At 38.3% G+C, this 24483-nt stretch overlaps 2 protein-coding genes across 2 annotated transcripts; one reads left to right on the forward strand and one right to left on the reverse strand.

Annotated features, from left to right (window-relative positions):
- Positions 1–6554: 6554 nt before the first annotated feature.
- washc3 (WASH complex subunit 3) lies at positions 6555–9648 on the forward strand. Its single transcript, XM_037695665.1, has 7 exons — positions 6555–6747; positions 7061–7159; positions 7255–7320; positions 7412–7549; positions 9133–9249; positions 9333–9397; positions 9487–9648. Exons 1-7 carry the CDS (start codon positions 6697–6699, stop codon positions 9584–9586), a joined length of 636 nt encoding a protein of 211 aa, XP_037551593.1. The 5' UTR covers positions 6555–6696; the 3' UTR covers positions 9587–9648.
- A 3546-nt stretch (positions 9649–13194) lies between these two features.
- On the reverse strand, positions 13195–20129 carry dram1 (DNA-damage regulated autophagy modulator 1). Its single transcript, XM_037696182.1, has 7 exons — positions 19992–20129; positions 18656–18723; positions 18340–18482; positions 18065–18242; positions 17894–17952; positions 13328–13420; positions 13195–13239 (listed from the first exon to the last, which is right to left on the reverse strand). The coding sequence occupies exons 1-7, from the start codon at positions 20120–20122 to the stop codon at positions 13195–13197; spliced, it is 717 nt and encodes a 238-aa protein (XP_037552110.1). The 5' UTR covers positions 20123–20129.
- Positions 20130–24483: the final 4354 nt, after the last annotated feature.

Here is a 24483-nt window from a genome sequence, read left to right on the forward strand (position 1 = left end):
ACTGCCCTGTTACGAATGTGGTGTTCATCCAAACTCCAAACTTGTAAAACTCCTGCAGCAACAAAATAGAGAAGAAAACAGACGATACGAGGAGTGTTTATTAAAGTTTTGTTCATTGGTGACTTTAAAAACAATGAATAGCCCAGTGATGGAGTAAAAAAAACTAAATCATTCGTAGTAAACTCTAAAATACTTTTTTTTACATAATTTACATCAAAACTTGCATTACCGTTAAACTACCGCCTCATCCAAATTTTGTTATTTTGACTGATCCCAGTGTCTGAAGCTAAACATTTTATAATTTTTCAAGCCCAATAGTTTAAACACATGATTCCCTGGAGTCCACAGACTGAGCAGCTTCTGCCCTGTCCTCATGAATCTCCACGTGCTTCTTCAGTTTAGCGACTGATGTAAAAGTCTTCCTGCACTTCTCGCAGAACGGCTTTTCTCTCTTCGGTCCAGAATGGCTGTGTTTGTGTCGCGCCAGCTCTGATGAGCTCTTGAACCTGAGCTCACACGTGTCGCAGGGATACGGTCTCTCCCCCGTGTGGATTCTCTGGTGCAGCTGAGCCTCGCTGAGGGTGAGGAAGGACTTCTCGCAGTGTCCGCAGGGGAACGGCCTCTCTCCTGTGTGGATCAGGTTGTGTCTGGTCAGCGCATATGGCTTGGTGAAGCCCTTGCCGCAGTAGGTGCATGGGTACGGTCGGGCGCCGCTGTGAGAGACGATGTGTTCGTGCTGAGTCTTTTTGCTCTTGAATCGTTTGTCGCACTGAGGGCACGAGTAGGGCCTGTCGTCCACGTGGGACCTGTGATGTTTGGAAAGCTCTCCCTGCGATAAAAACCCTTTCCCACATTGAGAACAGAGGAACGGTTTCTCCCCCGTGTGCATCCTTTTGTGCCTGGCCAACACCGACACCAGTGTGAACCTCTTGGAGCAGTGGGAGCACTGAAAAGGCCGCTCGCCCGTGTGAACCCGGAGGTGCTTCATGAGCATGAAGCGCACTGAGAACCGTTTGCTGCACTGGTTGCACTGGTAGGGCTGCTCCCCGGTGTGGATGGACAAATGCCTCTTCACGTCAGACCTGCGAGTGTAAGTCTTCTCACAATGCGGGCATTTGAACTGGCGCTTCACCCGGTGCACCTGCCTGTGCTGAGAGCGTGCGAACAGGGTGTCGAAGCCTTCGCTGCACTGCTGGCAGAGGTAGCGTTTGCTCATGATGTGGGACTTCCTGTGCTCCAGCAGCTCCGCAGCAGTAGGGAAGCTCTGGCTACAGATGGAGCAGATCTGAGGGAGTTGACTCTCCTCGGAGTGGCTCTTCTTATGATGAAAAGTCAGCCCCCTCAGATTGGGGAAGGAGCTCCCACACAGCTGACAGGAGAAAGAAATGGCAACGCCGTGATGTTTACTTTCATGCTTTGCCAGATCCCAGGAGTGCTGAAAGGTTCGCTCACACTGCGAGCAGTGATATGGTCTTTCTCCCGTGTGTGTGAGCTGGTGTCTTCTGACATCTGATGTTCGAGTGAACACCTTAAAACAGGTTTCGCAGGTCAGAGACTTCTGTCTGCTGTCAGTCTGAGAAACAGGAACTTTGCCTTCGTGGTGTAATTGTTCTGCTTTACGCCGCGCTGCGTTTCCTTTGGGGAACAGTTTGATGGATGTAAATATTTCATCAGAGCTCGAGGGAGATGGTGTGAATTTTCCTCCTGAGTAATCCTGATACGTTTCTGCGTGAATGTTTTGCATGTGGAAGTGAGGGGGGCTGTTATCATCCGAGCTGTGGAAAGGACACTGTGAGCAGGTGAAGATGATGGATACCGTTTCATCTGAATCACCTACAAACAAAAAATTAACAAAACCTGAATTTTAGTTAAAAAGTTGAAGATAATTCACCTCTACAGGTCACCTTACCTTTGTCTGTCCCTCTGATAGCTATCACGGACGGTGCAGCTGGCACATCAGCTGTGTTCCTGGAGAAAAAAGCTTTTCATTAAAATGTAGAAATCTCTCGTTTAACGTACAATTTAAAGCAAATATTTAAGGAAACTTATTATGTGGCTTTTCATATTAGCTTTTTATGGTTATATTTAATTACATATACATGCTGGACCTTTGCTTGAGGAAAATCTTTTTGTGTGGACCTTGCTAAACTTTATTTAAAAATCACAGGAGAATAACAGCTCAACTAGAGAATTTGCCATTTCCTGCGAAAATGCAGTGTGAATGCTTATTGCTTAAGAATTTCAAGAAAACAGCTGAATAGTAGCTAAAAAAGAACAAGAAAGAAGCTTAAATCAGCAGGAGGAAGCAGAAAGAGCACGTTTGCCTAATTAGACTGAAAGAAGAAAAAAAATTTGCACAAAAAAAGTGTAACAAGAATTCAGAAATCAGCAGAAAACAGCTGAAAAGTAGCTTAAAATTGCAGAAAGAAGCTTCAATTATTAGAAACATAAAGAGCACAGTTGTACTTAATTTAATGGACTTAAAGATCTAAAAATTGTTGATGTGACAGTGCTATGTGTTTGGGTTTGCTTTCAGCTACTATACCAAATTTTAGCTGAATAGCTCTAAAAAGTCCTGAATTATCGTATTTTTTCCTTTTTAGCTAAGGTGGCCATGTTGGATTTTTGATTTGGATGGAGTTTGTGATAGGGAACATTCTCAGCTATAACCTCACCAAATTTCAGCTCTACCTGTATATGTGTAAAAATGGCTGAGTTAAATCCATTCAAAGTAGCATTGGTGGCCATCTTAAATTTTTAATTTTCATGCAGCATTTGATGGGAAACATTGTCAGCTATCAGCACACCAAATTTCAGCTCAATATGACTAAAATTAACAGATTCATAGTATTTTTCCTTTTTTGCTAAGGTGGCCATTTTGGATTTTTGATTTTCAGTCAGAGTCTATTAGGGATTGTTGTCGGCTACCAGTACCGCCAAATTTGTACCCAATTAGGCTTAAAGAAGAAAAATGAGCACAAAAAAGTGAAATTTATCTGAAAAAAGCAGAAATTTGTCATAAACAGCTGAATAGTAGCTAAAAAAGCAGAAAGAAGCTTAAATTACTAGAAGAAAGTCAAGAGAGCATGTTTTTGCTGAACTAGGCCGAAAAAAGTTAAAATTGTTGCAAAAAATGTGGAATTTGCTGAAAAAAATTAAAATAACATAAAAACAGCTAAATGGTAGCTGAAATTTCAGAAATAGCTGAAACTTGCAGAAATAAGCTGAAAGGAGCAGAACAAGCTGAAATGAGCAAAAATAAGTTTGAAGAAGCACAAAAATGTTGAAGTTAGCTGAATAAAGCAGAAGAGCACATAACAGCTGAAAAAACAGCTGAAATTAGCTGAATTGTTCAAGAAATATGCAAAAGGAAGCTGAAAGAAGCTGAAGCAGAACAAAATGTGAAAGGAGAAAGGTTGTAAACAGATCTAAAGATATGAGGATGTAAAATGAGCTCAGTTCATTTTCTATGAGCAAAAAAATGGCAGAAAAGGCTAAATATTTCAAAAAGCTAAAGTTGCACCAATACCAAAAGTCATAGCAGGATTGTCCTGAATGAGCCGAACGTTCTTCTTTCAAAGCTTTTACACAATTAGTGAATTCAGTAGTGATGAGACCAATTTAGTTTGTTTCCGTTTAGCACCCGGACATTCTGAGATTAGCAGTTAACTTAAAAAGCAAAGGACTAAATCTTAAGCTGCAATCATCTGGTAAATCTGGGGCCATGTTTAAAACTGGAAACGTGCTCACGTTTACGCAAAATAATAGCTGATAAACAACATCCAAGTTTAAATCACTTACATGAACACATTTCCTGTTAAATATATAGTTTTGTTATTCTTCGATTACAGTGCTGCATTTACAGGTTTAATAAATGAACAACGGCTAACGGGAACATTTGTGGTAATAGAGGATTACAGTAAGAATATTACTGTACGTTTTTGGTTCTTCGGCACATTCTCTTGCTGCTCTTGTGATTTTCCACATCTCCTGACAGCTTGGCTTCATTTGTAGACGAGCGGATCGGAGCACCTGAGGCTGCTGAGCTCCAGGTACCTCACTGGAGACATCTGGCGTTTCTTCCACAGCGACGGACTCACAGTTCTCTGTATACAAGTCTGTATTTGTCTCTGGCGCTTCTGGTTGGAAATTATGCAGCACCTCCGTACCGTTGCCCGTTTCAAGTTTTGTCTGCCGTTCCTCTGGTTCATTTCCAGGACTGAGCTCATCGCTATGGAACGACTGAGCACTATTTCCTGCGTGCACATCTTGACCCAGGCTCTCCTTCCGCAATGCAAACGTTTTCGTTAGCGTTTCCAAAGCTTTAGCGACACCCGCCGCTTCACTCATTTCCACAGTTTGCATGCTTGTAACCTCCTCACATGCAGCGTTATCCACATTTACAGCCTCCATCTCTTCCTCATAACAATCTGTCTGAATGTGGACCTCGGCCGATCCCATCGTGTCCTCAACTGGCTCAGACGCTCTGACTTCCACTTCAGTGCAATAGGCTACAACACTGTAATGGTCCACCCCAGCAAGAGTGACAGGGCTTGTTACTGTGTTTGTGTAGTTATGAATGGATTCCTGCCCAATGGAGAAGTTTGTCTTCTGTGAAGGAGGAACTGATAAAGCAGACATGATGCAGCTCCCAATGTTAGAAGATGGCCCATCTGCGATAAGAAACACACAATTAAACAAGACACTATTTCTCAAAATGGGAAAAACTGGTTGGCTTTAAACGTACATGTCATCTTCAGTAGTCCTAGGTTTTTGCAGTGCTTAAAGATTGACTTCAACTCCTCCGGTGACGACTGAACACATTCCTCTGAAACGGAAGGAGCAGAGGCGAGCCAGGCAGCGGTCTGCAAGAAGAGGGCATTTGTGTTCACGTTGTCAAAGCTCAACATACATAAAACAATCTAATGGGGTCGATAAATACCTGTTTCAAGTCTGGTGCTGGGAGCATCTTTTCTAGCTTTGAGAGCACCTCCCACAATAACACTTGTAGAGCTGCATCATACTGCGGACCATATTCTACAGGGAAAACCTCCTGTAATAGATAATGCATCTTTCATCCTCTTACTTTCATGGAAATAAGTTAATAAATAAAATGTGCATCACCTGAAAGAAATATGCCCTCTCAGTCGGGTTGTTCAGCAAGCTCTGAACAAGAGCAACAAAAGTGTATTCTTTTATTTTCATCTCTGTATCCACAGACTGAAACAAAACAGATTATATCATTAAACAGTAACTGACTGAACAGTAATTATTTGATTTGCTGTGTTCCTTTAGTGACCCTACATCTGCATTATCACAGGCAACTGGGAATTTCTCCAAATAGCTCCTGATTACTTGAGAATCAACATCGCCTCGAGATGAACCTTTGCATAGCTCTAAAATCAACTGCAGCACAAACAAAATAAGTTATCACGGAGGCGGGACAGCAAAAATAAACAGCATGTCGTGTATTTCATGGATCACAAATTGCTGGTCACCCTGGCTCTTAGTCCGAGGATGAGCTGTGCTCTCTGTCTGTGGTTGATCAGACCAGGAACTGCCTCCGTCACCATGGAAACAAACTCCTGCAGCCTCCCATAATTCATCACGTCTTTCTGCTTGGCCATGTGCCACATCGTAGCAGACATAAACTGCAACGGGGGCACGAGGAGGCGAAGGGATGACACAGGCAAGATGGGGTCTGAAACAGAAAGGTGTAATGTAAGAAATGTTCCCTGGAGGACAGCAGTGAGCAGTGCAGATCATCTGAACAGCAGCAATAAACTAATTTTATAATATAATTTGGGAATTTCTATAGTCATCTCTGCTGAGATAACATATTATAAACAAATTAATCAGGTCAATAAAACAAGAACTGATCAATATTTAATATGTGAACAGCTACAAGCGTATGAACTGGTATAATAGCTGGGACGACTTTCATCATAAAATTGATAAATCTATCAGCATTTTTTTATACTATCATCCTTAGGTGTAATATTTTATAGTGTAAAAAACAACAACCTTTAAACCAAATCAACTTCCATTACACATCAACAGTCTGTTTAATATAGTATGATGCCTTTAAATAGACGGAGCCCACTGACTGAGTTAGTAGTTTAAACTCAGTCTGCATGAAAGCTAACCAAGATCAAGTGATTAATATACGTACCTCTCATTTTTTCATTTGGCATGAGAACCTCCATTGGTGCTTCACGCCTTTCTGGAGTCTTGTAGAAAAAGGATTATATTTTTGTTGTTTACGTTTTGTGGCTAATGCGCTATTAGAACGCAATAATCGCTTCCTCAACTCTCTTTAGACGTTTCCGCTTTTCAAAATAGTCATACAAATGCAAAATATTTCCGGCCTATGTAATATAAATGTAGTGTTCATTCCCATTTATTTTCAGAACGTAAAGATAATGGGTAAATAAACATGATAAAAAGTAACTCATTACAAGTTTATAATTTTGACTCGGTATATTTCAAACATGAGACTTCACAATAAAAGCCCAGCTCGCAAGTCTCGCGATTTCCGGTAGCGGCGTAATGACGTAGCAAGTCACGCAGGGGGTCACATGAACTGTTTTTAATTGCAGCTAACGTAATGTGACGTTTTGTACCCATTTCTTGTTTAAATCGTTTGTCATAAATCCTAAGGTTCGCTTTCATTTGCAAGAAATCTAAAAATACAAGATGGACGAGGACGGTCTACCAATCGTGGGGTCTGGTGTTGATCTTACTAAGGTTTGTTCTGTGAAGGTAGCTAACATTAGCATAGCGAAACATCAGAAACACTGCATCTAAGTATTTTCTTTTCATTATTTTAATACTTTTCTCAAAACTACTTTCATAGTCAGTTGTCCTCTTGTCGTTTATTTTAAACTACCAGCAGATAGTTTTAAGTATTAGAAAAGCAGAGAACGTCTTTTCTCTGAGCATCGGTGTATTGTTGAAATATGTTACTCATTAGATTTGGTGACCGGATATGCAAGGTTTCGCAGACGCATTCATGTTAAAATCTGCTTTCAAACCGCCTGTCCTTTCTTTTACTCTTTAGGTTCCTGCTATACACCAGAGAAGAATTGTCGCCTATCTCAATCAGTTTGTTGTCCACACGGTTCGGTTCCTTAATCGATTTTCCACCGTGTGTGAAGAGGTTGGTGGGTTTGTTTATTTTCTTTTTAATCTGTGTTTCTGCTTTCTCAGTGCAAGCACATAAGCAACCACACTTTAAACTTCCTTTTTCTTCAGAAACTTGCAAATATATCTCTCCGGATACAGCAGATCGAAACCACGCTGAGCATTTTGGAAGCTAAGGTGAGCGATGAAGCATCATCAGTACTTCTGTATGGTTTTTATAACATTATGCACTTTTTATTAATGGATGGAGTGACGTTGTCTTGAGCAGTTGTCCTCTATTCCCGGCCTGGAAGATGTCACAGTAGATGGACTCAATCAACAGCACCATACGCAGACTAACGGACCCAGCAGTACCAGTCAGAACCAAACTGATGGTCCAGTAACAGGAGCACCTACTCCCTCAGAGGTAGGATTTAAGACTTGTTTGCAAGCACGAAAGCTTTGATAGCCATCAGTTCTTTGTTTCGAGTAAACAGTTGAAACCTGCCGTAGGTGAAACTTGTTTGTTGTGTAGTTTTAATCGCTAAAGGGCCAACGACTGTTCCTTTTTATGATGGTTGCATAGTCAAGGTCAAGGTCCCTTTGTCATTCGCATCGCATGTGGTATATGTGGTGGAACGAAATTGTGTACACAGGGTCCCAGTTAAATCCAACAAAAGTATAAATTGTAAAAGAAAAAACCGTAATAAGATCCAAGATATGAACTAAGAAATGCACTAAACGAAAAATATGCTAAACGCTTAATAGTGCAAAAACAATAATGCGCCAAACAGCAGCACGAACATGAGTCTGTGTGAGCGGATGAGTACGAATGAATACAGCAGCATGAAATAAATCAGCAGCATGAAATAAATCCGCATCATGGATAGTCAGCAGCACATACTGTATCAACAATCAAGTGGCATTACAGTGATATATATATATTTTTTTCCAGTGATAATCCTGATTAAGGATTCATGAGTCTAACAGCTTGATGTAACTGATTAATAATGTATTGCTTCATGTAATAGTGATTGTCATATAGCATCTTTACCATGTGCATCACACTCTAGACGGAATTTAAAAACATTTTCAAATGGTTAAAAGCCACTTGTTCCACAGTGAGAGAAGCTAGTCAAAAGCAAACGATCAGAACAGATGCCAGACTTTTCAAGAGTTTACATTCCAGGAAGGTCAGTCTGACTGTGCAGTGTACAGAGAAACTGTTTAACACAAACGAACAAAAAAGTCTTGTTGTTTTCTAGCAAATCTATAAAATGCTAGAAGTACACTTCAGGCTCTACAGGCCTAAGCATGTTAAATTTTAAGTTACATAGGAATAATTTAAAATGTAAAACAAACAAATGGGGCATGTTTCGAAACAGACTCCCGGAGAAATGATGTCCTTAAAATACAGCATCTTAAAAGAACACAACAGCTCAGTTTAGGTTGGCAAACTTACATTTGTGCGAACCACAAAACCAAAGCCTCAACCCAGCTGTAAAGCAAAGTAGTGGAGATGTGATGATGTGGGATTGTTTTGCAGTCACAGGACCTGGACACTTTGCAGTAACTGAATCGACCATGAACTCTTCTGTTTACCAACGTATTCCAGAGTGAAATATGATTAAATTAATACGATTAAATCGGTGCGTGTTAAAAATAAGCATTTCTGTGAGCTGAGATGAAGACGTATCCTGATGCACGCTCAATAATCCAGGTAGAAAAATCTAACAAAGTTAAGCCAGGTCCTCTGGACGGATTCAAAAAAGTAAACTTTAGACTTTGTCAGTCTGATGAGCTGCAGTAAACTCAGTCTTATAAATAGCCCCTTGTCAAAGTGGAGCAACCATCATGAGATGAAGACAGTCTTCAAATGTCCAAGAAGTCACTCTGTGTCTTTGTAATTCCAAAGTCACATTTTTTAAGCTTCTACATAAGCTTTCAGAAGTAGATGTCGCTGTTTTTGAATCACAACCTTATTTATGATTTACATCTTTCGTGTTGCAGCCGGCTCAGTGCTCAACGGAGGCTGCACCTGCACGAAAAGCAGAAGTGGCTGCAGAGAATGTCATGACTGTAGCGAAGGACCCACGTTATGCCCGTTACCTGAAAATGGTTCAAGTGGTAAGTATGCAGCATTTTTTTTGTTTGTTTTTTTTGTTCATGGTGGGGAGTGTTTTGTGTCTTAACATTATGGCTTATCTTAGGGGGTACCAGTGATGGCCATTCAGAATAAAATGACGGCGGAGGGCTTGGATCCCAGCCTACTGGAGTGAGTGATTTCCAGTTAAAGTTCTGATCTCGTTCCAATACTTTTTTCTACTCATTTTAATAACAAACCATTTCCTTTTTCGCTAACAGCACACCTGATGCCCCTGTGCCGGATGGAGCGACGAGAAGCACAGAGGATGAAGATATGACGACCACCAGCTCTGACAGTGAATCATCTTTTAGCGACTGATATCTTCTTTTTGCGCTCGTCACTGCAAAGATACCTCGGAAGGCCGTTAATCCTTATGTGCTTCTGTCTGTATTGTGCCTATGAAGGACACTAATGAAAAGCTTCTAATGAAGTTGCTAAATTGATTGTAATTTTCCTGTAAATGGTCAGTGACCTTGATATTAGTCTATCATTTGCCTTTTCCTTTTTAAAACATATTTTGAAACGCATGTCAAAACACGGCAGGTTTTCTGCAAAGTAAATGTTATGGTGTTGGGAGGTCCTCGGTGGTGGCACTCCTCTTCCCACATCCTGCTGCCCGTTCTGTTACTCCCTCACCAAACGGGTGGTCCAGAGCTGCATTGGTGTGTAGTTACACACACACACACAAGCCGTCATCACAAATCAGTTGTGTTGAGCAGTGTTTTGTAAACGGACACATTTTCACACATCAGTTGCATTTTATCGGCACGAATGGATCGTCCTTTGGCAACTCGTATGTTAAAGTGTAGCATCTTGGGGGTTGTCTGTGTGTGTTTACATGTTTAAAGAAGTCATAGTAGATCTGTGGAGTGACCGCACTGTTGCTGGTTGGAGCTAAATGCACCACTCCTCTACATACTCACCAACTCAGCACTGTGACTACCTGCTCAGAGGTGTAGCAGTAGTGGATCAGCTGCAACCCTTATTCTACAGGTGTTTTACTTCTGGGAGAAACTAAAGCTGTAGAGAAACTGTCCCACCATCAACACTATTGTGTGGTTTCCCCTCCATGTTGCCACAGCAACCCTTGCCTTACTGAGGCATGTCCAGTACAGTAAAGCTGTGGTGTGTGGCAGCCAAAGATTGAACCGTTTAGGTTCTGTGGATTGTAAATTGAGACCGGGGCCTCAGCTCATCAAACATGTTCGGGCACATCCTGCAGAAGCTCGATCAGATGTAGATCTAGGGACTTTGGAATCTGTCTCTTTGTTGCTATTCTCAATTTGTTGCTGCACGTATTTGATGACTCATGGGATGCAAAGATGTTTGGAAGACGATTCATGCTTTTTATTGTCCTGGTTAATCCGGAGGCTTTTTTTTTTGTTATCTTCTTTTGTTTTGTTTTAGTTTAAGACTTAAGTGGAAAAATCCCGATACTGTGATTGTTAAATATGTAAAAAATAATGATAATCCTTCAGTCACAGCAGCATTCTGAAGCAATTTTAAGTCATGAATCTTGCAAATATAAGTTGTGTTGAAAGTACACGGTTCCTTTCTATTTTTAAAATGCAAATAGGTTCAAAAATATATATAAAAATAAAAACTTATTTTATTTATTTACATATAAAACAAGTGGGATTTGCATGAAATCTGATCCCCATGTCTGCAAACTTGATTGTATTATAATAAAATTTATAATTTTGTTTTGCGTTTTTAGAGTTGGAGTTGCCATTGCGCTTCACACATTTATATTTTTAGATAATTTTAATAAAAATACTCTAAACTGCTGCATTAGACTTACCGTTCAATGTCAAAAAATACATTTTTGTTTCATGTACTTGGACAATGTTTTTCCTTTTAACTATATTTGTCTTCAAATGTACAAGTTTTTAATAATTTGATGTTAAAGCAACAATCTTCTAAACTTTGTACGGAAAAAGTTGCACTAAGAAATACATAAACAGTCACAAATGTAAATCCAAACTTTACAGCAGATGTCTTAAAGTGTAAAAAAAAAAAATGTAAGTGCCACGAATGTTTGAAAAAGGGGTTAGTGAAGCTCGACAAGAATTATTCAATCTCATTTTTGACTAATAAAAACTCAAAACTGTTATCAAAAGTGCAGTTTATTTGTCAGATAAAATATGAAAAATAATCTTTCAACAGTACATCGTGCAACAAACAAAGTACAAAATGAGTTTCTATGTAATCACTATTTAGAGTGAAGAGGTTGACAGGATTTTTCTATATTTAATTCTTTAAGAACGCTGGTTATAAAAGTAAAAAATGGTTATATTCAGTTTGGTTAACACTTGGGCACAATAACTGGACGGTTTTACCTGAGTTTCCAAATGTCAAAGGGAAACTACCTCCTGATTGTACTTTGGTATATCACTGTATCACATGAGCTGGTGGATTTGTTCCAATGGGCTTTACTGTTTCTGTTTTTATGTCTTTTAGTTGAGTGCAGCTTGTGACTCGGGCTGAAACCTGTGAAATTAGGAGCAGCGATGAACTCTAAATTTTAGTTTTGTTTCAGTAAAATGTTTTAACTTTAATTTCGGCTGTTTGATGGATTACTCTTTTCTTTTTCTTTTTAATTGCTATGGGAGAAATGCAGCTGCAGAACTGCCTTAGTGCTCTTGAGTTTTATCTGCAGTGTGTAAATGCTTTGAAATGATACAAGTTTTCAGCCACCTCAAGCGAATTATGGCGTTTTTGTGTTAAATTAGCCATCGTCCGCTAAATGTGCTGGAACAGATTTCTACCTGGAGGGCGAGGAATCAAAGCACCTTGAAGCATCTGCCTGATCTTCTGCAGGAAAACCAAGTTCAAGTCGTGCATTTCTAACTTCTGTAGACTTTCAGTTTTCAGTTACGTCTGATTCAGCCTTTGCTGACTTTTCAGCTAAGGACATAGCACCAATCTAACAAAAAGAGCTGCCCAAACACAACTGATTATAATAAATCAGCTTAAAACCTAATTCTATTCATCAAATGCTTGTATTGGTTACAATATTTTTCAGATTATAAGGCGCATTAAGCGAAACAAGTTCATTTTGACAGATTTTTGAGCGCTGTGTACCGCATAAACTCTTATTGAGATCAATAAGCACAACCAGAATTAATACACACGGTGCACCAGATTATAAGGCTCACTGTCAATTTTTGAGTGAATAAAAGGATTTTAAGTGCATCTTATTATCTGAAAAATATGGTATAAATACAATATCTTGGCTTTGTTTATTTTAATTTAATTTAAAGTTTTCTTATTGTAGTTGACTTTTATTGCTGATTTGCTAATCATTGGCTAATGTCTAACAAAGAATATAACAATTTAGGTAGTTTTTAAAGAAACAAAGTTTGATTTGACACGAAAAAAGGCCTCATCCATGGAGGATAGCTACCTCTGTTCATATCTAAAGTATTACAATTAATAACATTTATATGTCGTTCAAAATAATAAGAAAAAAATCTTTGAGGAAATATCAGCACCTAATAAAATAAAATTTCAGTCTTGTATAAAAAGTACACTGTATAGGAAAATCTACAGTCATGTAAACTGAGTAGTTTGAAGGGTACTTTCGTTTCTCATGCACTGTGATCATGTGTTCATTGTGATGGACTTCTCTTATTAGTGGTCACAAGCCTCACAGGATGTGTCACGTAGGCGTTGCAACATTTGAGAAAAGTGCAAACTAAGTTTGACCACATGCAAACACTAATTACACATAAAAGTATCAGACTGGTCATTCTATAACATCCCACCAGACAGACATTTATATAATATCTATAAATAACAATGTGGAAAAAAACTAATCGATTATAAAATCAGCATGTGGCAAAAACTACATATTTGTGTAAATTGTTTAAGAACTCTGCAAAAGCAAATTTACATAAAATACTAAAAATAATCCTGGCGAATGTTCAAAATGGCTCCTCATATACTGTAGTCACCTGCAAGGTAAATCGCTGTAGGGTTATAAAAAGAAGAGACAACTTTTTAGAAAACAAACAACAATATAAACAAGGCAACAAATCTTTTAGTAAAGTCACTCACTTTGAAATCATGAATGTACGTGAAGAAGAAGAAGATGAAGCTGAAGGCAACAATCCACTCGCAGATGGCGCTGGTCAGGTGGAGGGGATAGCCCTGCATAGAGGGACGCAGTGTAAAGTGAAATATTGATAGGCTACAGGAGGAAAAGCTAATATATGCTCTGCTCCATTTGGATAAGAAGTCATAAATCAAACCTGGAAAGGAAAACAAACCGACTTAACTGTGGTCCGGTTGCAAAGTACAAAATCAAAGGAATGTCTCAAACACTGTAGCTACATATTCACTAACAGAGGCTGTTCATTATGTTTTGCCAGTGATTTATTGAGATGCAAACTAATAGTAGTTCAAATAAAGTAATAAAGTTGTTATTTTTTACTGAATTTATTTATTTTGAGTTTGAGGAAGCCATTTTTTGTAGACCATGACATTGTATGCCATAAGCTCTCACACACTGGTTTCTCAGATCACACTATTGGTTGGTACTCTAATTATCTCTCAGGTTGAAGGCAATGTGTTCAACATAATGGTACTTCTTCCAGCTATTTAACCGTCAATAATGGTGTACCACAAGGCTCAGTATTAGGACCCACCCTCTTCACAATCTACATAAGTAATGTACATGTAGGTCAGATCATTCCTGATGCATCCCTACATTTCTAGGCCGATGACACAGTTGTTTATTGTCGAGCTTGAACAGTTGCTAAGGTTTTCCATCTTTTTTAGTCTGGATTCGACATCATCCAGTTAGATTTGTTCCATCTCAAACTGGTGCTAAAAGCTGCTAAAAACCAAAGGGATGTTTTCAAACAGGAAGTCGGTCCCAGCAGTTCTTCCTTCTATCTTATCTATAAATGGTGTTTTTGTTGAGTTTGTTTATCCTTACAAATACTTTGGAATTTTGGTCGATGCACATCTCTCTTTTAAACATCATGTCGAAAACTTGGTAAAGAAACTGAAAGTTTTTTTTTTTTTTTTTTTCAGAAATAGATCCTGTGTAACTCTGAATCAGGTCTCTCTTGTAAATGAGTCCTCGAGGCTCAGTGGGATTTACTTGTCTAAATAAAGGTTGAATGAATGCTAGGAAACACCTTGTAACTGCTACTTTCCTTCCCTCCACTGACTACGGTGACATTATGTACAAGACTGTTCCTGTAAGCTCCTTGCAGATGTTGGGACACTGCCTAACACGATGCTCTAAGATTCATAACTGGCTGTAACTACCGTGCCCATCACTGCACCCTGTATTCACTGGTTAACTGGTCATCATTAACTTCACGTAGACTCTCTCACTGGTTCATTTTTATCTTTAAATCACTTCTTGGTCTGCTGCCTTCATACATCTCCTCCTACATGTCATATCATCAGTGCAGCTACAGCGTGTGCTCTCAAGACATCATTACCTGCAGTGTCCCATCAGTGCGAACCAAATTTGGCAAAATGGCCTTCTTTTACTCCGCTCCTGTTTCCTGGAACACCTTGCAAAAAAGATCTGAAGCTCTCGACCTTGACCTCCCCAGTTCGATGCAAAAATTAACGCAGACATTTTCCTGTTTTTAGTATTTTTCACTTTTTATAATGTAGTTTGTCTTTATTAAATTTTATATCACTTATTTTATTTACTTTACATTTTATTGACTTTCATATGAGTGTTTATTGTGTGTACCTCATTTATGTTTTTTGTTTAAAACAGGTCTCTCTTGTAAATGAGTCATCGTGACTCAATGAGACTAACCTGTATAAATAAAGCTTGAATGAATTTTGGAGGCCAGCACGGTGGCGCAACTGGTAGAGCTGCTGCCTCTCAGCGAGCAGGTCCCTGGTTCAAACCCCGGTCCAGGAGCCTTCTGGGTGGAGTTTGCATGTTCTCTCCGTGCATGCGTGGGTTTTCTCCGGGCACTCCGGTTTCCTCCCACAGACCAAAAACATGCATGTTAGGCTGATTGGTAACTCTAAATTGTCCCTAGGTGTGAATGGTCGTTTGTCTCTATGTGACCCCGTGATGGACTTGCGACCCGTCCAGGGTGTCCCCCGCCCCTCGCACAGTGATTGCTGGACATGGGCACCAGCGACCCCCGTGACCCAAAATGGAATAAACGGGTAAAGATAATGGATGGATGGATGGATGGATGAATTTTGGAGTTTGAAGTGAGTGACTTGTTACAACTTTCATCTTTGATGCATCCTTTTTTTTACGCATTAAAACTAACAAATTATAACTTCAAATGTGACATGGAGCTCAACAGTAATTATTTTGCTTATGTCATTAAAATAAAGTGAGTGGTGTCAGTATGGTCACTTTAAAACAAAATGCTTTAAAAGGTAGGCTGAAGCTCAATAGCAACAGATTAATATGCTAATTTTAGCATTTAGCTTAACATTTAGGCAAAATGCTAACATTAGCATTAGGAGGTCCATTTGAATTTGCTCGCTTGAAAGTTTTTAACTTCCAAGTATAAATAAAACATCTGTTGATCCAGTTGAAAGTCATAAAAACGTTGGAATTCATTGTTCTTGTCGAGCAGGCTAACAATTTTTAGTTGCTGTATCGTAACGGAAACATACTGTTTAGGCATTTTATAAAGTTTAACAGTGTTTTGCTGTGCACCATGGGTACATAAGCATTGCATATTTTTAGCTTAACATTTCATTAAATTATAGAATAGCTGGATTCAGCCTGTAGATAACATAGTTCACTGAATAATGCATCATGTGCAACATTTCTGAGAGGAAATAAAAAAACTTTGTGGATAATTTCAATGTGGAAACTAGTGGGCTGCAACAGCAAACATCCACTTAGCAGTATCAACAAGTTGCTACAAGTTTCTTGGAAACTTTGCTCACTTTTTATGTTGTGTGTATAGGTGTGCATGACTCAGTGTTTCAGTACCACTAGCTAGAATAATTGGGGACTGCATAGTATATGCAGACACCTATTATTATCCACCTGACTTGGGTTTCTTAACTTTATTTACTGTATATCTTATACACTCTTCCATCAACTTTAATGCAGCCTGAACCGCAAGGTGTACCCCTATAAATTTTATATCAAAACGACAGGCTCGGCTCCACGATGTGTGCTACTACTTTTAATGGCATTTTGAGTTACCATGGCGACATTTTTTGCTAACAAAAATGCCATATTTCCCCATAGGAAATGACCGAGAGAACATATGCTGCTGTCAAGTCCCATGACTTACAGTGCAGATGTCCCTGAAGAAAACAGAAAGTCACTGCTGGATTTGTTTGAACTCACAGAAAGTAATCATCAGATAAATGTCTATTAACATTTGGAGCCATTTTGTTTCAAGATGGCTGCCACAGCTACCTCAGCAAACACAAAATGGGCTACAACTCGGTCATTCTTTGAGATGTAGAGCTGAAATTTGGTGAGGTTATAACTGAGAACGTTCCCTATCACAAACTGAATCAAAAAAAAAAAAAAATCCAAGATGGCCACCTTAGCTAAAAAGGAAAAATTACGATAACTCAGCCATTTTTAGAGCTATTCAGCTTAAATTTGGTATAGTGGTAGCTGAGAGCAAACCCCAACGCATAGCACTGTCAAATCACAATTTTAAATTGGCAGCAGCCTGGCAGTCCTCGTCAAAGTTTCTCCAGGAACTTTTCAGTGTAGATTTTACTGTCTAAAGAGACTACAACGTTGTTTGTTACCAAAGGATGATTGATTCCTGTTAAAGGCTGATGTCACAGAGAGATACAGCCCATATTATCAATGTTCATTTCATGTGTTAAAATCAAATTTGACCTAATGGGTTTAAACTTGAGCTCTTTAAATGCATCTAAGGTGAGGGTCCAGCGCTTTCTGTTGAGCAGTCTTCAGTTTGATCAGTTTTATGGTTTAAATGTGTAATCGTTAAACATTCAGAGTTGCAGCTCTTTTACATTTCCTTTCTCAGACTCTTACAAAACGGTGTGTTTATGTGAACACTGACACCAGTGACACTAATATTTTGCCGTCATAAAAACATACCGAAGCTTTCTTTATGTCTGTGGTTTTCCTGTGCATTTAGAAACGTGCAGCCTTTGAAGCTCATAGGTGCAGACAGTTAGAACGCCCAGAAGTCTTTGTGGCTCAAAGGATGCAGAGAAACAAAATGATGATTTGTTAGCTCCATTTTTTGCCTGATTTTATAAGAAAAAAAAAATGACTGTGAGGAGTTAGTTTGAGGCATTTGTGGCTGGATTGTGTTGATGTCAGTCTAATTCTCCATGTTACGTTGTTGCCTAATGAGCTGGGTTGTAATATTGCTGTTAACATTATGAGATATAAACTAAAAGAAGTAGGCATTTGTTGCTGCAGCTATCATCCCTCTTTATGTGTAAAGCAGCCATATTGGATTTAGAGGTCAAGGCTGGTGGTGTGACCCCAGAAACACTACAGGAGGGATGAAACGCTATTCATCCTTGAAACATCCACCCCAACACTTGACACCCCAATGATTATAAACCCATGTGTGCTCAATAAAAGAGAAATAACTCAAAACATGATTCATGGTAGTAGCTGGGAGTCATCCCCAAAACACACGTTGAAATTTTGCAGCTTACCTCGTCATCTTTGTTCCAATGCATTGTGTCTTGATTGCTTAAAACACCACATATTATAGCTGGAGTAATGTTTAAAGAAAAATGTGACACTTTAAAACACACATGACAAATGCATGCAAAGTGAAAGGACTCCAACAAAACACATTTTGCTGATTTCTTTTTAAAGGATACTGGGAAATATCACAATGAAGGCTATGACTGCGATCCCCACACGTATTACACACACACACTTGGAGCAGTCATACGGATGGGCTTTCAATGATATGCAACACTGGCAGATCATGTAGAGGACGCCGGAAATAAAAAACATCAAGGCTCCCACATCGTGGACATATCTCACTGCCGTTTCCTGCAACCAAAATAAAAAATAATAAATAAAATTGTGTAATAGTAAAAGTATTTTCTACTAGATTTAAATTTACACTGCAGGATCTCTGAGGACATACCTGAAAAGTTGCAACTATGGACATTCCCAAACAGGAGAGCATCCCAAACAAAAGGGAGGCTATATTGCAGCATGGACTCACCACACTGTTTTCCTCAATCAGCTTCTCCACGAACTTGTATCTGGCATATATGGTACATATTCCTGCGCAGAAGTCACATTGTATGCTAACCACAAACCGCTCCTGACTCAGTTTTACAGTCAATGCTTTCATTTTCTTCACAAAAAGGGGAAACATAAGTAAGCAGCATTGTTGGAAAGTTTGCTTCCTCCCGTGGGAGAGTTGTCTAACAGGGCAGAGATGAATGAAGGGATACCTGCACACGAACAGATGAAGGTCATCAGGCTGAAAAAGCAGCTCTCCGGGGGGATTGCACCCGTGTCACTGAGAATAAAAAAGGCAGATTAATAGTCATGTCTAAAAAAAAAGAGAGTGATACTTTACTGTGTATTTACCTAACCTAATGATAAAAATATATATGATTTATGATAACTGTTGTTTTATCATATTTGAAGGTACTGCAATGACAAAAGTACAAATCTTCATAAATTAAGGATTCCTTGAAGGAGCGCATATTGTCTTATTAAATTTAAATAATCTTTTGTTGAGAAATGACAGAGTTGCAGTCAAACATTATGGGCAATGTAAATGGCTATCAGCTATTAACACACCAACTTTCATCCGTGCCACTTTACAATAAGGCTCCCCTATAGATGGCTAATAAATAGTTTATAGATATGTTATTAATTCCTCTATAAACACTTTACAAATCCTTAATAACTGCTTATTATGCATTATTTAAGGGTGAGAAAGAAACAAAACTGGCCAGTTTCTTGCCAAATAGTGAGTCAAATACGTTCACCTATACAGTATATTTCATGTAGAGTTGTTATATGAGTATAAGTAGTAACTTAGTCTGAAATGTTTAATATAACATCTCTAGATGAAATATATACGTGGCACATTTGGCTCACTATTTGGCAAGAACCTGGTCAGTTTAGTCTCTTTCTCACCCTTACTTAATGCATAATAAGCAGTTATTAATGATTCATTAAAGTGTTTATAGAAGAATTAATAATATATCTTTTTATTAGCCATTCATAAGGGGTGTCTTATCGTAAAGTGGTACCCTTTCAGCTTCATATCTGTCAAACTGGCTGAACTGTAGTTGTTTTTTTAAGGTCAGCTTTGCTCACAGAATCTGAACTTTCAAGCCCCCAGTGTAAAACTGTACAGCTGTACAGTAGCTTCCTCTTTGTTTAGGTTAAAGGTCTTTAACTTAACTTTACGAAAGTCAGAAATTTGTTTAATTATTTTTTTTTTTTTTTTAGATGAAAAAGAAAACAGGCTTAGCTTTAGTGTCAATTCAAAACTCAATGATGGGTTTATGAGATTCTGTGTTTGCTAGATTATTTTTATTACAATTTAAAGCATTTTGATCTTTACTGTTTATCTAAACTCACTACCAAATGAAGTCTCCTGCTTTCAACAGTGAAGTGAAATAAAGAGTTTAAGTTACTTTAGTCTCCAGAAATAAACGGTTTTACGCGCAGCAGCAGTTTGGGCACCACATGGAAACCGAAACTAAAACTGTTTCAAACAAATCTCAGTTTAGAAGAGGAAAATAAGAGTTTATTCTGAACTTCTCTTACCTTATATAGGGGAAGACAATGTCAATATCACGTCTTAAAACGGCGATGACAAAAGAAATGATGAAGGTGGCGGAGGACCAGATGCCCAGGAACGCCGGCAGGGCGCACAGACCTTGTTGGAACCAGAACATCTTTACGCGCCACTTTTAGGAAACTTTGTCACAGAGAAGAGAAAAAAAAGAACAAAAAAGAAAAAATATATATATACATATATATTCCGCGTCTAATTCCTAGAACAGTGATGTGAACAGCTGCTATACTGTCAGGAGTGAACTTGCAGCACGTTAACTGGAACTTCCTCCCCAAAAGCGACTCCTCGTGGACGCGTGATCATCATCACACATCTGTCTGAACTTCTGCCTTTTTTTCTCAGATATACTGTACTTAAAAAAAATTGAAACAAATATTCATTAAATAAAAAGATCCAACAGGGCAGTGGACCTCCTTTGGACCTGGGCTGAAAGTTTTGATCACTTTAATAGAAATCTTGGTGTCTTAATCACACTTTAATATTTCTAAACACTGGATTTCCTTCAGCCCATGAGTCAGCAGATTGTGCACGATTTGCAAACCATATGCAGACCTTAGTTCAGTAAACTGGGGAATAGAAAAAGAACAAAAAATTCAATTTTTTTTTTTTTTTATTCCAGCAACAAACTTCTTGTATGGTACATTTATGCAAAACAAGATTTTTACAAGTGTATGTCATCACAGCAGTTTGTTGTTTTGTCATCCACATGGATACTTTTATTTGTAAACTGTTGTAAACTGTTTAAAACCTTGCAGCTAGGGTGGCCAACAAAGTATTCTGCGCATAAGAGCTAGTAAAGGTTGCACATTTTCAAAAACAGGAAAATCACAGGTAAAAAAAACCCAGCCTGGTAGGTTAATATGAATATAACACTGATTTCACTATCATATTTCAAGTGTTCACACTTAGACTCTCATTAGTAACAAATTGTATAAGAAAGAAGATTATAAAAAGGTGCATTCAGCATGCTTTAGCTATTACAAATCTCAAACTGAAGGCCGTACAACAGAAACTGCCAGGCTTTAAACAGGTGGTAACTCTTTAAATGTTACCAACATTGCTTCTTTAGTAAAAATCAGCCTTGAAAAGAAGAAAAAAAAAAAACCACAACCCTAAATGACAGAAAAGCAAAAACTAAACCAATATCTGGCTCTGGGTGTTACACAAGCATTGCCTTCATGGAAAAAATAGACCATCATGAACCAAAAGTGTCCTTGTCGGAGTTCAAAACTCAGCTCGGATTTGTGACCGAGTAGATGTTTGCTCCTGCAGCGATCCAGAGTTCACATTAAAGTGCTGTAAAGTTTGATTTTTTCTCCTTCAAATGTTGCACATGGTGTGTTTTAATCAGCAAATATAGCTCACATGCATTATCAACCGTCTGACGCCATCTATCCCGTCACTTAACAGCATGTTTAGGTAAAAATATACATTTTAATGCTTCTTTTCTGAACTACACTGTGAAATATAATAAAACCTACTTATCAACATATATATATAATAGCTGTTGTAAAATCAACCAGCTTGTTAAGACAAATCCAAATACAGAAAAGGGCAAGTGTCGGAGACGTTAATGAGCCAGTAGCTGAAAAACAAGAAACGTGAACTCAGCACAAACGTTAGATGAAACATTAAGATTACAGAACTTCTCCTGGGAGGTAATTCTATTTGAAGTATAGCGACGTGAACTGGTTGTTTCTAAATGATCTGCAATAGAAAAAAAAAGAAGAAAAAATACACAAGGAAAAGGAAATAAAAATCAAATATGCAAATCATAGGGGTCAAAGTTTGGTAGTAAATTTTCAAACGGTGGCCAAAGGCGACTAGATTTATACTCAAAACATCAATATATTTTACATGATCTTTGGTGGCATGTCAGGTAAAGGATCAGGGAACATGGCAACTATTATTGTACACAAACATTTCAAACACTTTTTTAATTAATAAGTAGGTCGAGCAGTGATTGATCATAAAACACAAAGAGAACACAAGCATGCAAGACAATAAAAACTAAGGCGAACCAGCAAAACAAACATGAGGAAGGCACACCATGGTACATATTCTGAATTTTAAACGTGTAACAAACAGCAGCAGCCAAGAGTAAAAAAGAAACCTGACATGAAATAAAATGCAGAAGAAAACAAAATGTGGTCTAGACAATAAAGCAGGAAGCAATGCTTTTTGAAGCACACAAAGCAAAACGTGAAGTGGATTAAAAAGAAGAATAAGGACATTTAACATGGACACTGAAGAAGAGAATCAAATAACTTAAAATTAGATGTTGTTTTTAAGCTTTGTTGGTTTAGATGCCCTAGAAAATATTGAGACTGGGGTTTAAGGTGCAGAGTTTGAACATCTGCTGCTGTTTTTTCAGTCTTCACCTCCTCAGCAGCTTCTCATGAGGTTGAGCGCACCAATACATCGGATTTTCATTTGTCGCTGGAGTTCATTGAGACTTGCCAGGCCCTGGCTTGGCTGCATCCTTAAGAAATGTTTAAGTGAAAAGACCTTTTTGTTTTCCTGTCATGCTTGTAAGGCTCTTCATGCAGGAAGGCAAAAAGAATGCAGGCAGGCCAGAACCGCCACAGTCTCTGAGCAACAAACTTATAGTTTAGCTGAGAGAATATTTGCTGTAACTGAGAACGTGATTAATCCTTAAAGAATGCTGTTGGACTGATCACACAGTTTACAGTATGTGACAAGAAGGGGATTAAACATCATACAGGTGTTTCCAAATTGTATGAATGGAACTCCAATTTCATGTTGAGCAATGGGTTTTTACGTGGGGCAGTTTTGTTAGGATTGTGCAATCGTCTTCTTCCGTTGTCTCTCCACGTAGATACAAGAAACACCTGCTGGGTTTAATTACTTCTCTGATCTTAAGACAAACATTCAATTTATTTTGTAAAAATTACTATCAAGACAACGGCACTTCTTCAGCATATACTTTTTAAAATTTTAACAGCTACTATCAGCTTATTGTATACAATGAAACAATGTACATTTTGTATATTGTAGAAAATGTACACAAATATATTATCTAGGTACAGTGGTGGGATGAAACTAAGTACAAATACTTGGTTACAGTAAGTACATTTTTTTGTGTATCTGTACTTTACTTAAGTAGAGTTAAATGTGGGTATTTTATACTTTTACTTCACTACATTTTACATCAAGTATCTGTACTTTCTACTACACTACATTTCTATAACGCATTGCATTACAAGTTACATTCATGTTGCGGCTTTTTGATTTGTTTGTTACTTTGAAAGTAACCAATGGTGAGAGGGGAGCTGGTCCATTGCACCACTGCAAAGTGGACAGGTAACGTTAGGCCCGCCTTCAAGAAGAGCTGGGACAATGACATATATTCTAGTATATATGTCACTGAGCTGGGAGCACCCGCAGCACCACTAATACACCCAAAATGTATTCCACCGCAAGAGAGTCAGCCAGAAGAAATGCTCCACCCATGTCCTTATTGAATGACTGCTCAGTACAACAGGACAGATTCTCTCTCCCAAAAGAGCCAGACTGGACTCAAAAATCTTTGAAAACCAACTTCTTCTGAACTTGAACAAGAAATTCTTGCTGCAATATTAAAATGTGTCAGTTCATGATGGTTGGAGACAAGAGACGTTTCCAAATGGCTTGACACTCAGGTCCAAGTTTTAAAAATGGTGTCAGGAAGTTAAAATATTGTTCAATATTGACCCGTTACAAGGTTGAATAGACAGTATTTTAACTAGAGTTGATGACAAACTGGAAATGAAATATCAGTGGAAATCATCAGAGCCTATTCCTTTGTTAGTTGTGTCTAATGCTCCTTTTTTCAGACAGACAACTTTTACTTAAATGTGTTTACTGTAGTTAAAATGACACATTGGTTTGTGTTAAATAAAAACTTTCAAAGGTATAATCATTCCTCTTTCTTATTTTGATTAATGGCATTTAACTCTGCAGGTCATCCCTGAAATTCTGATGCACAGAATCACACGTCCAAGTGTGAACTGTGTCACAGAGTAAACACAATAAAAACATGTATTATCTGCAGCATTGTTCATTAAAATGGAACACTATTGATGTAGTACAGAAAATATACATATGGTACACAGACTTAAAGATATGTAGACCATTACATTAGGTAATACATTCAGCAAGTACTTTTACTTTTAATACTTTAAGTATTTTAAAAGCAAGTACTTATTTACTTTTACTTAAGTAAAAATGTTAATGTGGTGCTTCTACTTTTACTAGAGTACATTTTTGTCTGTTTATTTGTACTTTTACTTAAGTACAGTGTTTGAGTACATTCTCCACTACTGTCTAGGTACGATTAGTGACAACTGGGGTAGCAATTATTTGCCAGTGACAGCTGCCACTTGTTGCCATCCCCTAGATCCACCACTGTACATGTAACTTCTCAATGACGACACGCGGGCACGGCTTCTTTATTTGAAA

The sequence above is a fragment of the Nematolebias whitei genome, chromosome 22 (genome assembly GCF_014905685.2).
Source record: "Nematolebias whitei isolate Nwh7 chromosome 22, NemWhi1, whole genome shotgun sequence".
Taxonomy (NCBI): domain Eukaryota; kingdom Metazoa; phylum Chordata; class Actinopteri; order Cyprinodontiformes; family Rivulidae; genus Nematolebias; species Nematolebias whitei.

Bases quoted from the DNA above. Each gene is read 5' to 3' on its own strand.
- washc3 (XM_037695665.1), top strand. From the start codon at position 6,697: ATGGACGAGGACGGTCTACCAATCGTGGGGTCTGGTGTTGATCTTACT. The intron at 6,748-7,060 runs GTTTGTTCTGTG...TTTACTCTTTAG, and splicing joins CTGGTGTTGATCTTACTAAG to GTTCCTGCTATACACCAGAG. The intron at 9,398-9,486 runs GTGAGTGATTTC...TTTCGCTAACAG, and splicing joins TTGGATCCCAGCCTACTGGA to CACACCTGATGCCCCTGTGC.
- dram1 (XM_037696182.1), bottom strand. From the start codon at position 20,122: ATGTTCTGGTTCCAACAAGGTCTGTGCGCCCTGCCGGCGTTCCTGGGC. The intron at 17,953-18,064 runs GTATCCTTTAAA...ACATTACTCCAG, and splicing joins CTTCATTGTGATATTTCCCA to CTATAATATGTGGTGTTTTA. The intron at 13,240-13,327 runs GTGAGTGACTTT...ATAACCCTACAG, and splicing joins CGTACATTCATGATTTCAAA to CGATTTACCTTGCAGGTGAC.